We start from the raw sequence: 17,588 nt of genomic DNA, 5'->3' as shown, positions 1-17,588 counted from the left end.
GTTCAATTGCTTGGTAGACACTGAGCCATGAGGAGGTAGAAAAAAAAACTGTCAAAAGACCTGCGTAATAAAGTAATGGAACTTTATAAAGATGGAAAAGGATATCAAAGGATATAAAAAGATATCCAAAGCCTTGAATATGCCAGTCAGTACTTTTCAGTCCCTTATTAAGAAGTGGAAAATTCAGGGCTCTTTTGATACCAAACCAAGGTCAGGTAGACCAAGAAAGATTGCAGCCACAACTAGCAGAAGAATTGCTCAGGATACAAAGAAAAACCCACAGGTAACCTCAGGAGAAATACAGGCTGCTCTCCAAAAAGACGGTGTGGTTGTTTTTAACCACTTAAGCCCCGGACCATTTGGCTGGCAAAAGACCAGAACACTTTTTGCGTTTCGGCACTGCGACGCTTTAACTGACAATTCCCAAACAAAAATGACGTCCTTTTTTCCCCACAAATAGAGCTTTCTTTTGGTAGTATTTGATCACCTCTGCAGTTTTTATTTTTTGCGCTATAAACAATTTTGAAAAAAACACATCATTTTTTACTTTTTGCTATAATAAATATCCCCAAAAAATATATAAAATTTTTTTTTCCCTCAGTTTAGGTGGATACGTATTCTTCTACATATTTTTGGTTAAAAAAAAATCACAGTAAGCATTTATTGATTGGTTTGCACAAAAGTTATAGCATCTACAAAATAGGAGATAGTTTTATGGCATTTTTAATTAATATTTTTTTTTTTTTTTACTAGTAATGGTGGCAATCAGCGATTTTTATCGTGACTGCGACATTATGGCGGACACATTGGACACTTTTGACGCTATTTTGTGACCATTCACATTTATACAGCGATCAGTGCGATTAAAAATGCATTGATTACTGTGTAAATGTGACTGGCAGTGAAGGGGTTAACCACTAGGTGGCGCTATAGGGGTTAAGTGTGTCCTAGGGAGTGATTCTAACTGTAGGGGGGAGGGGCTGTGTGTGACATGACACTGATCACCGCTCCCGATCACAGGGAGCTTCGATCAGTGTCACTAGGCAGAACGGGGAAATGCTTGTTTACATCAGCATTTCCCCGTTCTTCCACTCCGTGAGATGATCGTGGGTATCCCCGCGGGCATCAAGTCCGCGGGACCCGCGATCACACTCACGGAGCTCGCAGCACGCATGCACGCCCGCAAACCGCTTCTTAAAGGGCAACATACAGGTACGTTAATATGCCTGTACGTGCCCTTCTGCCGACGTATATTGGCGTGAGCCGGTCTGCAAGCGGTTAAGGAACACAATTCAATGATACTGTAAAAAAAAAAGAGCTGCATGGTTGAGCTGCCAGAAGGAAGCCTTTACTGCGCTAATGCCACAAAAAAGCCCAATGAGGCATGTCAAGGTGTTGTTAGGCGTATTGTAACCAGGCTTTTTTGTGGAACTTGTACAGTAAAGGCTTCTTACTGGCAACTTGACCATGCATACCTCTTTTTTTTTTCAGTTATCATTGTATTGTGCTCCTTAACCTCCCTGGCGGTATGATTATTTCAGATTTTTGATGCTACAATTATTTTGCATGGAAATTTGGCATTTATATTGTAGGCCTGTAATTCTTAGGAATAACTCACTTAAATCTGTCCAAACAAGAGTCTAGTAGACATCCCGGGTATGATAAAGTTTAAAACATGAAATCATAAATTGTAATATAATAAATAACTATAAATAATTATAATAAATAATAATATAATAATAATAAAAATGATTCAATAATGTAATCAAATCAAAAACACTGAAATTTGCTCAGTTGCAGAATTGTCGCTGTCATTACTTTTCAGTGTTTTATGACGGATCTCCCCACAAAATCACTATCGCTCAATTCTGCGAGTGATTCTAATTTATTATCGCTGTTTTCTAGCTGGTCTAAAACCACTTTTGATGTAAATGGATGGTTTTGGTTGCTATGGACAATCTCCAGTTTCCAGGCAGAAAGAACAGTATTTATAATATAAAACTGCATGCAGGACATTGGACAAACCACTATGGACAAAAGGGAGGTGAAATAATTCCATACAGTAATGTAATCTGTAAGATTACAGTATTCTGTAAAGTATACTGTGTACAGTATACTGTGTGCGTTTCACTTTTTGAATTTGGCTCCGTTCTCCGTCCCCCGCAATGCTCGCAGGGAACGGAGCCCGGCTCTGTGATGAATCGAGCAGAGGACGAGCCGCTCACACTGCGGGGAGACATCGCAGGATCCAGGGGACAAGGTAAGTAAGATCTTCCTGGATCCTGCGATGCGATCCCAAGTCTGGCTCGGGGTTACCGCTTTTGGTTCTGAAATTTCACCCCGAGCCAGACTCGGGAATACCGCCAGGGGGGTTAAAAACAACCACACCATCTTTTTCCAGAGCAGCCTGTATTTCTCCTGAGGTTACCTGTGGGTTTTTTCTTTGTATCCCAAACAATTCCTGTGGCTGTTGAGGCTGAAATCTTTCTTGATCTACCTGACCTTATTAAATGATTGATCAGTACTGTACAGTATTCCTTTTAAAAGGAGCCAAAAAACTGTGATAATAAATGGCTTCCTGTGATCACTATCCTTGAATAAAAGACAGTTTTTTGGCATGATTAGTCATATTTTCAATGGCAAAATGTCACAATTTCTGCCAGGGTATGCAAACTTTTGAGCACAACTATATATATATATATATATATATATATATATATATATATATATATATATATAGTATGTATCTCACAAAAGTGAGTACACCCCTCACATTTATGTAAATATTTTATTATATCTTTTCATGTGACAACACTGAAGAAATTACAATTTGCTACAATGTAAAGTAGTGAGTGTACAGCTTGTATAACAGTGTAAATTTGCTGTCCCCTCAAAATAACTCAACACCCAGCCATTAATGTCTAAACCGCTGGCAACAAAAGTGAGTACACCCCTAAGAGAAAATGTCCAAATTGGGCCCAAAGTGTCAATATTTTGTGTGGCCACCATTTTTTTCCAGCACTGCCTTAACCCTCTTGAGCATGGAGTTCACCAGAGCTTCACAGGGTACACCTGGAGTCCTCTTCCACTCCTCTATGACGATATCACAGAGCTGGTGGATGTTAGAGACCTTGCACTCCTCCACTTTCCGTTTGAAGATGCCCCACAGATGCTCAATAGGGTTTAGGTCTGGAGACATGCTTGGCCAGTCCATGACCTTTACCCTCAGCTTCTTGAGCAAGGCAGTGGTCATCTTGGAGGTGTGTTTGGGGTCATTATCATGTGGGAATACTACCCTGCAGCCCAGTCCCTGAAGGGAGGGGATCATGCTTTGCTTCAGTATGTCACAGTACATGTTGGCATTTATGGTTCCCTGAACTGTAGCTCCCCAGTGCCGGCAGCATTCATGCAGCCCCAGACCATGACACTCCCACCACCATGCTTGACTGTAGGCAAGACACACTTGTCTTTGTACTCCTCACCTGGTTGTCGCCACACACGCTTGACACCATCTGAACCAAATAAGTTTATCTTGGTCTCTTCAGACCACAGGACATGGTTCCAGTAATCCATGTCCTTAGTCTGCTTGTCTTCAGCAAACTGTTTGCAAGCTTTCTTGTGCATCATCTTTAGAACAGGCTTCCTTCTGGGACGACAGCCATGCAGATCAATTTGATGCAGTGTGTGGCTTAAAGTCTGAGCACTGACAGGCTGAACATTCAATACAAGGACAACAGCTTCCTGCAGTCAGCATGCCAATTGCACGCTCCCTCAAAACTTGCCACATCTGTGGCATTGTGCTGTGTGATAAAACTGCTTATTTTAGAGTGGTCTTTTATTGTGGCCAGCCTAAGGCACACCTGTGCAATAATCATGCTGTCTAATCAGCATCTGGATATGCCACACCTGTGAGGTGGATGGATTATCTCGGGAAAGGAGAAGTGCTCACTAACAGATTTAGACAGATTTGTGAACAATTTTTGAGAGAAATAGGCCTTTTGTGTACATAAAAAAGTCATAGATCTTTAAGTTCAGCTCATGATAAATAGGGGCAAACACAAAAGTGTTGCGTTTATAATTTAGCTCGGTGTATAATTGGTTTAAAAGTGTAACAACCATGTAAATAAAATTGACTCCCAACCAACCATTGACTGCCATTATACAGTAGCTCCCTATTAACAGACAGAAAGGTCTCTTTCAGGTGCTCACTCTAAACTATATCCCCCATTTATAGCCCAGAGCTGACTCTGACTCTTAGGTCCCATGTTATTCTGTCATTCCCGCTCCCAGTAGACCTCGTTGATCTCTATAAATTACAGAGAAAGATGTTCCTGTGGCTCATTTTGAATATGTTTTCCAAGCATTGTGTGCTCAGTTGGTTTATCGGTTCGGACAGATGAGTCATGCCTGCCCCTCTTCAGCCACCATTCTCATGGCAGCCCAGAAATCAGGCCCTTGTGTGCTTCTCGCTTTGTCATAACAATTACATCCCAGAACACGCAGAGTTTTACTGAGCATCATTTGAGTGTAATGTAGTCAAGCAGAGCAATACTTTCGGCAGCAAACAAACGAGACAAGTGTTCTCCTGGGCCAGACTTTGTGCAACATACAGAATATCTGACACTGAAGGTGACTGTCATCGGCAGATGTTGGTGGAAATTACAAGGATGCACACTGTGAATCAATAGTGCTCGTGCTGTAATGTCTCAGAGGGGGCACGTTACTCTTTTTGTTGGTTGTTTTTTTTTTTTTTTTTTGTTACTGCTTTCATAGAAGAAATGGATTTCAGTAGGATGGAGAATGAAGTATTTTTCTTAGGCCTCATGCACAGTGGACATTTAGCCCTGGTGCACGAGACTCCGACATTTAGTTGCAGGAAGAAGGTAAAGATGTCATGGAGCTTGTAAAACTCATTGAGAGGCTGACAACCGCATGTGGCTGGACAGTGCACCAAGCGGTATTGACGTTTAGGGCAGTAAGCACCCAGGACTGACTGCCTGGAACACAAGTATTCAGAGCATTCCTCCCTTGGTGCATACTGGGTACCACACGGGGCACCATCCAGCTGCAGCAGCTTTCACCTGTGCCTTCTATCAACACCTACACACCGGAGTCTCATGCACCAGGATGCTCAATATGCACAAGGCCTTAGTCATGAGCACGTTTGGATTTGGGTGAAACCACATAGGCCTTAGCTCAAGGAACAGTATTTAACAGGAGTGGGAGGAGAACCTGGTGTTTATTCATATTGGCCAAGAAGCATTTCATTTGTGTTAAAACTAAAAATATTTATTTAAAACCCATCTCCAAACAGAACCTAAACCCTTACCCGCCTGTCTAATTTGTACTTGCCTATTCAGCATTTTTAGCTTGAAAGCACCCAAAAATCTCCCACCCACAACTCCACCAGAATGATGGGAGGGAAAAGAAGAATACAATGGGACTTTACCAAATTGGGTGCAAACAAAATATGTAAAAATATTAAAAACACAGCATATTATGCTTCCTTAGGATCTGCGACACTTGATATTATATTCAACAGTTACTATACTATATTCAACCCTAACAATTACCGCTAACCTTAATAATTACCCCTAACCCTAACATTTAACCGTAACCTTTAAAGCGGAGCTCCAGGCTCCTTCAGAAAAAAAATAAAAGTCAGCAGCTACAAATACTGTAGCTGCTGACTTTTAAAGGATAAGTCCAGCCTAACACTAAAATCGCTACATCTATAGACATCCACGATCTAACACTAACCTATATAGCCCTGTAAAGAAGAAAATAGTATATATACTTTTTTTGAAGCCGATCTGGTCCGGTCTTCAGCGGCGGATGGTCTGCAGAGGAAACAGCCGACAACGGCTGGGAAATTAATGGGAAGTGATGTCACCCATAGACTTACTATGGGGCTTCCTTTGTCCGCTGCCTCCTCTGCACCCGCCTCCACAGATCAGCGCGTGATCGGGTCAGATCGGCTTCAGAAAAGGTATGTGTACTGATTTCTTCTTTACTGGGTTAGATAGGTTAGTGTTAGATCGTGGATGTCTATAGATGTAGTGATTTTAAAGTTAGGCTGGACGTCTCCTTTAAAATAAGGACACTTAACTGTCCACGAATCCGATTTCAATCGGTTCTCGGGTGTTGCCGCCACCATCTCGGCTAAGGGAAACTGCCAGTAAAGCCTTTCCGGCTTCACAGGCGGTTTTCCACTGCGAATGTGCAAACCGCGCTGCACTTTGTGAATTGCCCATTGGCAGGGGAAGGTGATGGGGGTTGAACTTCCCCCAGGAGTGGGAGCCGGTACCTGTCGAAACCAGGTACCCGCTCCCCCTCTGAGAAAGGTGCCAGATGTGGCAGCTCAAGGGGGGGGGGAGACAAGCAGAGCTTCCCCTTCTGGGTGGTGCTCCGCTTTAACCCAGACCCTAACATTTAACCCTTACCCTAACATGCGACTTTGGACACATATAGGTTCTGTACTACTTTGATGCTACTTAAGTGCCAGAGAGTATCAAGTAGCATCAAAGTCGCACCCTTTGAACAGAACTGTCATACGTTCCTTATAGCCTCAGAAAAAAAAACGCATCAAAAGGCGTGTTCCAACCTGCATAGATGTGCACCTAGCCTTAGGCCTCTTTCACACGAGGGATCCGTATGTCCGTTTTTCATCCTTCCGTTTTCGGATGAAAAACGGACATACATTCATCCCTATGGAGCGTCGGATGTCAGCGGTGACATGTCCGCTGACATCCGACCCGCTCCGATCCGAAAAGTGTAACGGAGGAAAAACCTACTTTTCCATCCGTTTTCGGATCGGATCGGGTGACGACGGACACTACGGTCCGTCATCATCCGATCCCCCCATAGGGGAGAGCGGCGCTCTGACAGGTCCGTAGCTGCACAGCGTGCAGCGATGGACCTGTCATCTTCCTGCTCAGCGGGGATCGGCGGAGCGATCCCCGCTGAGCAAGCGGGTGTTCACGGGGCGGATCATCACTGATCCGCCCCGTGAGAAAGAGCCCTTATGGGGCGTACACACGTTCGGACTTTTCGTCTACAAAAGTCCAACGGACGCCGACGGACTAAAGCTGGCTGGTAATCCGATCATGTGTGGGCTTCTCCGGACTTTCAGCTGACTTTTTCAGCCTCAAATCCGACGGACTTTAGATTTGAAACATGCTTCAAATCTTTACGTCGTAACTACGACGGACCCCGAAATCCGCTCGTCTGTGTGCTAGTCCGACGGACAAAAACCCACGCTAGGGCAGCTATTGGCTACTGGCTATCAACTTCCTTATTTTAGTCCGGTGTACGTCATCACGTACGAATCCGTCGGACTTTTGTGTGGTCGTGTGTAGGCAAGTCCGTTCGTTAGAAAGTCTGCTGCAAGTCCGCCGAAAGTCCGCCGGAAGTCTGTCGGACAGGCTGTCGGACTTTTGTAGACGAAAAGTCCGACCGTGTGTACGCCCCATTAGAGTTGTAAAATTTCTGTCAGGTTTTTAAAAAATAAAAAATGTGAAAATATAGTAGTTGAATTTACCTTGTGTTGTACTACACTGCTCTGTAAATGAAATCCATGTTTACCCAGGGGGAAATAATTGACATCTATTTTACCTCATTAAGATAAATGCTGGGCCATGCAGACTTCAACTTCACTAAGCTATAATTGAAACCCACAATCGACCGACCGTCAGCTGTCTGGGGCTTCTCCAGCGTTTGATTGTGTGATGAATGTTCCGATTTACAAACCGCAGCATACGTACACAGACTATTCATCTATAATATTCACTACTCTGACTCATAGTTACAAAAATAGTATCCAGAAAATCTGAGAAGATGGATTTTAGGCCAGTAAATGTTATCAATAGAATGCTAAAGGTTAAAGTGGACCTAGAATCAGATCTACTTTTCATGTTAAAGTGTTTTTTTTACTTATAACCTCTCTTGGGTTTTTTTTTTCTGTCTCACTTCGACTCACTCAGTTTGTCCTGGGGACCATTGTTACTGAATATAAAAACAAGGAAAAGTCCAACATTTTGAACCGGAACTGGAAAAATGGGTACATTTTAAACGGGGGACACTTTTTCTGGTGACAACAGTCTAAGGGGGAAATTTTATCTTACATCCTGTCTTGTCTGCCTGGGGCACCCACGGCAAAATAAAAACAGCTGTGTTAACCCTTCTCTACTCTATCCAAAAAAATAATAATAAATGGTTTTAGATATATTTTCAAGCGGAACTTCACTCAAAAAGTGAGGACCCATTGGTGCGCTCCCTCCCCCCTCCAGCCTGTTACAGGCTGGAGGGGGGAGGGAGCGCACCAATGGTAAAGTGCCCCGAGGAAACCCACCCTGGCACAGGAAGACAATGCAAACTCCAGACAGTTAGGGGTTTATTTACTAAAGCTAGAGAGGGCAAAATTATTCACAATTCTGTAGAAAAAACATTCAGCTTCTAACCTCAGCTTGTTTAATTAAGCTTTAGCAATAAAACCTGGAAGCTGGTTGGTTTCTCTGCAGAATTGTGACTAATTTTGCCCTCTCTAGCTTTAGTAAATAAACCCCATTAGTGTCATGGTTGGGATTCGAACCAGCGACCCTAGTGCCGCTAGGTGGAAGTGCTAAGTTAGCGATGCATTTTATACAACGTATTATAACATGCTAAGAATGTATTCATGCAGACTTGAGAAGTTATTGAAAGGTTCACGCAGGTGATCCGTACACTACAGCATTCAGTGCACATGCTTTGCAAGGTTCATTTCACCCACATTGTCAACATGAGCCAATCAATGAGATGGCACAGCCTGGACAAATTACGTGCAAGGTTCAAGTTAACATGATGCAATGCCTGATGAATGCAAAAGGGGATACTGAGCTCTTCCACTCCATTCTCCCTCTAGCTTCAGGGGTTTTGGGTTGCTTGGCAGTTGGTAAAAATAAGTTTACTGGGTTCTCTTTTTATAGCCCTAATATATATTTTTGAATACCAAATATAAGCAATAATATTATACAATAATTACTAGCAGTTAAAGGGTCAGTCTACCCTAGTGGAATGAGCCATCCTCTGGTTTATTATACGGCTTGGAGATTTTAGTGGCACAGTTCCTAGCTGCCTCGGGCTGCCAAATGTAGCTATGACACTAAAGCCTCGTACACACAATCGGACTTTCCGACGGAAATGTTCAATGTCAGGCTGTTGGCGGTGTGTACACTCCATCGGACAATTGTTGTCAGACTTTCCACCAACATATGTTGGATAGCAGGTTTTCAAATTTTCTGCAGACAAATGTATGTTGTCGGATTTTCCTAAGCTTGTGTACATATGTTCGTCGGACAAAAATCCAAAGTACAAACACGCATGTTCGGAAGCAAGGACGAGCCAGAAGCGGTCGGTCTTGTAAACTAACGTTCGTAATGGAGAATTAACATTCGTGACGTGGCAATTTATGAAATCTCGAAATGCAGCGCACAATTCTCTTCTTCTTTAATAGGATAATAATGAAGCTGCTTTGCTGGTGATACTGATGGAGTTATTGCAAACAAATTTTCAAAGGCTTTTTTTTCTAGTGATATCAAGAATAATATTATTATGTTTTTTGTTTTTTTTTATTTGGGCAAGTTACCACAGCACCATTATCCCGTAGTTTTTAAGATCAAAGATACAACTATGTTGGTGTCCCTTGTTAATTTTACATTGTATTTTTTAAAATGTAACTGCCTACTCCCAAACTGTCATTTGAAGTAAAACACAAAGCCAAGTATTATTCTCCACAATTTTTTTATTGTGCATTAAAAAAAGAAAACAAATAAAATTAGACATGCTATCTGCCAATAGAACTTAACCAAAAAGTGCATTCTATGCATCCAAAAATATAGAAAATATGCTAAATCAAATCATTATTCAACCAAAAAAATAATGTCAAAGCAATAACTCCAAGAACCGAAAAGTGCGAAATGAAAAGCGCAAATCAACACTCCCCAAACTTCTACTAACAAGAAATTAGCAGAAGGAGCCCAAAGGGTGGCGCTAAAGAGCTGAAAAACAACGTAGTAAGACCAGTTTGGGCCACTGCCCCCTAGTGTTCCTGCCAGTGACATTTTTACAGTAATCAATGCATTTTTATAGCACTGATCGCTGTATAAATGCCAATGGTCCCAAAAAGGTGTCAAAAGTGTCCGATGTGTCCGCCATAATGTCGCAGTCCCGATAAAAATCGCAGATTGCCGCCATTACTAGTAAAAAAAATAATAATAATAAAAATGCTATAAATCTATCCCCTATTTTCTAGACGCTATAACTTTTGCGCAAACCAATCAATATACGCTTATTGCGATTTTTTTTTTACCAAAAATATGTAGAAGAATACATATTGGCCTAAACTGAGAAAAAATTAAAAAAAAAAAATGGGGGTATTTATTATAGCAAAAAGTACAAAATATTGTGAGGTTTTTTTTCAAAATTGTTGCTCTTTTTTTTGTTCATAGCGCAAAAAATAAAAACCGCAGAGGCGATCAAATACCACCAAAAGAAAGCTCTATTTGTGGGAAAAGAAGGACGTCAATTTTGTTTGGGAGCCACGTTGCAGGGCCGCGCAATTATCAGTTAAAGCGACGCAGTGCTGAATCACAAAAAATGTAATTCAGCAGCCAAATCTTCTGGGGCTGAAGTGGTTAATCTACCTTCCGCGAAAAAGTTTTATTCCTATTGTGGGGTCACCAGTACAGTATCTGTAAATTGAAATCATATCCCCCCTCAAGCGTCTCTTCTCCAGATAGAATAAGTTCAGTGCTCGCAACCTTTGTTCATAACTAATACCCTCCAGACCCTTTATTAGTTTTGTTGCCCTTCTTTGTACTCGCTCCATTTCCAGTACATCCTTCCTGAGGACTGGTGCCCAGAACTGGACAACATACTCCAGGTGCAGCCGGACCAGAGTCTTGTAGAGCGGGAGAATTATCGTTTTATCTCTGGAGTTGATCCCCCTTTTAATGCATGCCAATATTCTGTTTGCTTTGTTAGCAGTAGCTTGGCATTGCATGCCATTGCTGAGCCTATCATCCACTAGGACCCCCAGGTCCTTTTCCATTCTAGATTCCCCCAGTGGTTCTCCCCCCAGTGTATAGATTGCATTCATATTTTTTTCTTCCCCCTTCAGCAATAGTAAATTTTAAAGCTCTCATCTGATCGTCCTCTAGTGTCTCTGATTTTAGGCACAGTGCCGAGAATAGAGAGCAACTGAGCATGTGCAAAGCAGTGTGAGACTGGATTACTGGATTTCATCCCCTTCCCACCGACCGTACGCAGATATGCATACTCGGCTTTCCGGGGTTATACCGGGATGATGCCCGCAGCTGCATGCATCATCCCGGTACCGTTATTTACAGCGGGCGATCAGCTACCCAAGTATAACAACCGATGCAGCTAAAAGCTGCTCGGTTGTTATACCGGATGAGCGGGAGGGGACATCCCCCCTCCTGCCGCCTCCCGCCGCTGTTACCGGGCCTCCCGTACGATCGGGAGGCCCGGTGTCTGATCGTGTGCCTTCGGCGGCTGGGGGCGGGCTGGAACGAAGCTGTGGGCGGCTTTGTTCCAGCCTTCTCATTGTAAATGCGGAAGCGACGTCATGGCGTCAGTTCCCGTTTACTTGGCTGCCAATGGCGCCGAATTTAAAAAAGTACACAGTATTCAGAATCGCCGTTTTCGGCGATCTGAATACTTTGAAGTGCAGAGGAGGGATGGGGGGGTCTTTTAGACCCCCCCATCCCTCCATAAAGAGTACCTGTCACCACCTATTACTGTCACAAGGGATGTTTACATTCCTTGTGACAGCAATAAAAGTAAAAAAAAAAAAATTTTTTTTAAAACACAATTTATAAAGTAAAAAAAATAATAAAATAAATAATAATAAAAAAAAATTTGCCCCTGTCCCCGCGAGCTCGCGCAGCGAAGAAAACGCATACGGAAGTCACGCCCGCATATGTAAACGGTGTTCAAATCAATACCAATGTGAGGTATTGCCGCGATCGTCAGAGCGAGAGCAATAATTCTAGCCCTAGACCTCCTCTGTAACTCAAACCTGGTAACCGTAAAAAAATTTTAAAGCGTCGCCTATGGAAATTCATAGGTACCGTAGTTTGTCGCCATTCCACGAGTGCGTGCAATTATAAAGGGTGACATGTTTGGTATCTATTTACTCGGCGTAACATCATCTTTCACATTATACAAAAAAATTGGGGTAACTTTACTGTTTGGATTTTTTAAAATTCATGAAAGTGTCCCTTTTCCAAAAATTTGCGTTTAAAACACCGCTGCACAAATACCGTGTGATAAAAAATATTGCAACAATCGCCATTTTATTCTCTAGATTCTCTGCTAAAAGATATATATATAATGTTTGGGGGCTCTAAGTAATTTTCTAGCAAAGATTCATTTTCTCAGGCTAAAGTTCCACTTTAAGGTGTATATATATATATATATATATATATATATATATATATATATATATATAAAACACTGTGATTACTGTCATGTAGCCCAGTTGGTGGCACTTGATGTCAGGGAGCCATGTTCTCGGGGGTGGTGGATCTCCTGGTTTGGATCATTTTGGCCTATTGCAATTATTCTTCCCGGAGATAAAACTGAAGCTGGGGGTTTGTCCACACTCCATTACCTTTTCCTAATAATGCTCCAGCTTGCACCCATCATTTAGAAAAAAATAAGCATTCGAGGGGGGCTGCTATGTGCGCTCCTTTGTGTTTTGTTGGAACCATGTAGGCAGTTTCTAGATTTATGTGACAGAAAATAACTCAGAAAGGTGAAGCAATGTTTGATGTAGATTTACTGCAGTACTAAAATGAAAGCCTCGGCGCTGTGCATTTATTTCTATTCCCATCACACATTTGATTTATGATTTCTTTAGTTTAAAAGTAAATACGGTATTAAAACAGGCTGCATGTGAAATGTTAGAGGAAATAAAAATGGTCATGTAAATGACTTGAAGCGCCGAGTGATTAAACTTCTTAGAATTGCTGGAACACAGGAGCCAAGCATTTCATGTTTTCTAAGCTGTCTTCCCTGCTGACTCTTTTCAGGTTTTGTTAGTACAAGTCTATTATCGGGAAAATTGCTGAAGATTGGACACTTGGATCTCCGAGACATCAACAATGAAGCACTTCATGAAGTGAGTAATTGGCAACGTGTTTTCATCTTAACTTTTTTGAAGTAATATGACATCTACCCAGCACTTCCCTTATGGCAGGGGCCATTTTGTGAGCTTCAAAGGTATATATATATAAAACTGTATTCTAACAAGGCTAAATTATCCACAGGCCTCATCCCCCTTTAGCACTACTGTAGTTTTTTCCATCAGTTAAAATTTTGAGCACAGCGGCTGCTGATGTTCATTTTTTCATAATTCTTTTGCATATGGTGAAGTTATTTGCATTTATGCTCACATTGCTTTAGTACCCAGATAGCAAGCAAATGACTTGCATTTTGAAAATGACTTGCTAAGCTGTTAGACTTGCCAGGCTTTACAATTTTTTGCACAATTGCAGCAAGTCCACGTTGCATGACCCCAGATCAACTTTCTTTGCAAACATTCTGCAAGTCGGCTGCAAGTTCTGGTTCAGTTCTGTTGTGCAATAGTCATCCCACCACAGGGGTCACTGTGGCTTAATTTTCATGCTGTAGACTTGCAGAGCTTTCGCTGTAGAATCACCACTGCAACTTTGCTCTTGCTAAAGACTTGCCACACAAATTTGCTACAAATTGGAAAAGTGTCAACTAGAACTTGTGCTTCAGGTGCTCTGCAAATGTACAACTTGCCAGTGAAAATGTGCAGCAAGTTAACAGATTTACAATTCAACACTTCTACAAATTTGTGGCAAGTTATCCTTGCTATCAGGGTATTTGCCCGAGGGCAGCTGGCTCATGCCTGCACCTCTAACAGTCTTCTGATGTTAAATGGGGTGGGATGGCAGCACCCTGTATTGTGTTAAAGCTGAGCTCCGAGCAAAAAGCTAAATACACAGATGAAATACATATAGGAAAACTGTTATACCTAACAAATGATTTGCCATTCTGTCCATCCAGTTCTGAGTTTTACACAGCACTGTCCGAGTGGGCAGAAGACCTGAATTTTCTTTGCTGCAGTTAAAGTGGAACTTCACCCAAAAGGGCTTTAAGGCCTCCTCCCCCGCTTCTGTTTATGAAATGGCACTTTTGGGAGTAGAGCAGGTATCTGTTTTTGAGAGGTTCCCTCTTTGCCTAGTCATTCGGAGCAAATGTTCTACTACACCCCCCCTGCAGTCTTCTGGCACAAATTACAGTTCCCAGAAGACAGCGGGACCATTCACAATGTGCAGCGCTGCTTCATGCATGCACAGTGGGAACCGGGCTGTGAATCTGCAAGTCAGCAGTTAAGATGCCATCGCCAGGGACAGAAGGGGGCTGGGGTGAGAACAGCGCTGGATCCTGGGACAGCTGAGTGGCTGTTTATTAAAAGTCAGCAGCTACAGTTTTTGAAGAGACTGGAGCTCCTCTTTAAGCAATACTTACAGTACAGATTGTGTTCCCCCACTTTCTATGACTGGACAGGGAAAGGAGAAGCAGCAGACTGGTAAACTAATTTCAGCATTGCTCTTCTCTCTCATCCAATCAGCATATGCCTTGTTTTCACATGATCACTGCAGCACAACTGATTGACTCCTTTTGCTGCTTCTCCCTCTCCCAGTCTGAGCTTTTTTAAACAGGGACTGCAAAAGGCTAATAACAAATTAAATTTGGGTACTCGCACTGCTTTTATTTAAAAAAAATTACATTTAATAATTTAATACATAGCCATGTTAGATTATATCTGCCTGACGTTCAGCTTTAATCTGTTGCCTAATAGTTCCCTGAATATTTTTACACACAGTGGAATTTGTTTGTGAATGAAATAGGAAAGACAATTGCTTTTGTTATTTGTGTCAGCCAATCAGATTCCAGCCTACATTTTCTACTTCAAATAGTCCCCATGGTTTCCTTAAAGTGGGTATAAACCTCAAACATGAAATATGAACAAAGCATATCCCTCTATAGTGTGTACTTGTCTCAATTAGGAGCACAAAGTGTCATTTCTGTCTGCTGCTTTCTTCCTCTGCTATCCACATGAATCACTTCTGACAAGTTTTCCTGACACCAAGAGAAGGTGACAGGAAGGGAGCATCAGCCTGTGATTGACAGCCTCAGCTGTGTTCCCCTGTGCTGTGTGAAGAAGGTGTGTCCCTTCCCTCCAATCAACTCTCAGAACTTTCCTCACTGAGCTCTGCAATGTGTGATTTTAGCTCTCCACTCCCTTTTTTCTGACAGCTGAGACAACCTATGTACAGTGCCTTGAAAAGGTATACATACCCCTTGAAATTTTACACGATTTGTCATGTTACAACCAAAAACGTAAATGTATTTTATTGGGATTTTATGTGATAGATCAACACAAAGTGGCACATAATTGTGAAGTGGCAGGAAAATGATAAATGGTTTTCAAGAATTTTGTACAAATAAATATGTGAAAAGTGTGACGTGCATTTGTATTCAGCCCCCTTTACTCTGATACCCCTAACTAAAATCTAATGGAACCAATTGCCTTCAGAAGTCACCAAATTAGTAAATAGAGTCCACCTGTGTGTAATTGAATCTCAGTATAAATACAGCTGTTCTGTGAAGCCCTCAGAGGTTTGTTAGAGAACCTTAGTGAACAAAGAGCATCATGAACGCCCAGGAACACACCAGACAGGCCAGGGATAAAGTTGTGGAGAAGTTTAAAGCAGGGATAAAAAGAGAGATCCACAGCTCAGGTGGGAGAATCTGTCCACAGGACAACTATTAGTTGGGCACTCCACTAATCTGTCCTTTATAGAAGAGTATCAAGAAGAAAGCCATTGTTGAAAGAAAGCCATAAGAAGTTCCATTTGCAGTTTGCGAGAAGCCATGTGGGGGACACAGCAAACATGTGAAAGAAGGTGCTCTGGTCAGATGGGACCAAAATTTTACTTTTTGGCCTAAAAGCAAAACTCTATGTGTGGTGGAAAATAAACACTGCACATCACCCTGAACACACCATCCCCACTGTGAAATATGGTGGTGGCAGCATTATGTTGTGGAGATTTTTTTCTTCAGCAGGGACAGAGAAGCTGGTCAGAGTTGATGGGAAGATGAATGAAGCCAAATACAGGGCAATCTTAGAAGAAAACCTGTTAGACTGCAAAACACTTGAGACTGGGGTGGAGGTTCACCTTCCAGAAGGACAACGACCCTAAACATACAGCCAGAGCTACAGTGGAATAGTTTAGATCAAAGCATATTCATGTGTTAGAATGGCCCAGTCAAAGTCCAGAGCTAAATCCAATTGAGAACCTGTGGCAAGACTTGTAAATTGTTGCGCACAGACGCTCTCCATCCAATATGACAGAACTTGAGCTATTTTGTAAAAAAGAATGAGCAAAAATGTCCCTCTCTAGATGTGCAAAACTGGTAGAGACATCCCCAAAAAGACTTGTAGCTGTAATTACAGTGAAAGGTGGTTCTACAAAGTATTGGATACAAATGTACACCACACTTTTCACATATTTATTTGTAAAAATTGAAAACCATAAATCATTTTCCTTCCACTTCACAATTATGTGCCACTTTGTGTTGGTCTATCACATGAAATCCCAATAAAATACATTTATGTTTTTGGTTGTAACATGACAAAATGTGGAAAATTTCAAGGGGTATGAATACTTTTTCAAGGCACTGACAATTCAGCACTTTGAACAGATGTGAAGAGAAGACTGCAGATAAACTTATTTAAAATGATTTATGTAAGGAGATTAGTTTCATCTCTGTGTATCACCTGAGGGTAGTCACTTCACTGGGTATATGTGAGCAGGGTTTACAACCACTTTAAAGCAGACCTTAACTCCCCAAACATTTTTTTCTAAACTTACAAATATCCATCTATTTGCTGGTTATCAATCAGTACTGGTTACATAGTTACATAGTAGGTGAGGTTGAAAAAAGACACAAGTCCATCAAGTCCAACCTATGTGTGTGATTATATGTCAGTATTACATTGTATATCCCTGTATGTTGCGGTCATTCAGGTGATTATCTTATAGTTTCTTGAAACTATCGATGCTCCCCGCTGAGACCACCGCCTGTGGAAGGGAGTTCCACATCCTTGCCGCTCTTACAGTAAAGAACCCTCTATGTAGTTTAAAGTTAAACCTCTTTTCTTCTAATTTTAATGAGTGGCCACGAGTCTTATTAAACTCTCTTCTGCGAAAAAGTTTTATCCCTATTGTGGGGTCACCAGTACAGTATTTGTATATTGAAATCATATCCCCTCTCAAGCGTCTCTTCTCCAGAGAGAATAAGTTCAGTGCTCGCAACCTTTCCTCATAACTAATATCCTCCAGACCCTTTATTAGCTTTGTTGCCCTTCTTTGTACTCGCTCCATTTCCAGTACATCCTTCCTGAGGACTGGTGCCCAGAACTGGTGACGTAGCCAGGGCTTCAGAGGTTTCCCCTGGGAAGGCTACTTTTACATTGAGATCTCGACTGA

The 17,588-nt window shown here is 41.9% G+C and overlaps 1 protein-coding gene across 3 annotated transcripts in view; it reads left to right on the top strand.

Annotated features, from left to right (window-relative positions):
- ELMOD1 (ELMO domain containing 1) overlaps positions 1 to 17,588 on the top strand; it is a 214,171-nt gene that overhangs the window by 51,532 nt on the left and 145,051 nt on the right. For all 3 annotated transcript variants that reach the window (XM_073613140.1, XM_073613137.1, XM_073613139.1), the window contains one exon: positions 13,092 to 13,180. In XM_073613140.1, coding sequence (XP_073469241.1) covers positions 13,164 to 13,180 — 17 coding nt within the window. In that variant the 5' untranslated portion in view covers positions 13,092 to 13,163. Of the gene's footprint in view, positions 1 to 13,091; positions 13,181 to 17,588 lie in introns of those variants that run through there.

Source organism: Aquarana catesbeiana, linkage group LG02 (assembly GCF_042186555.1).
Source record: "Aquarana catesbeiana isolate 2022-GZ linkage group LG02, ASM4218655v1, whole genome shotgun sequence".
Taxonomy (NCBI): domain Eukaryota; kingdom Metazoa; phylum Chordata; class Amphibia; order Anura; family Ranidae; genus Aquarana; species Aquarana catesbeiana.
This window is presented reverse-complemented; position numbering and strand designations above follow the sequence as displayed.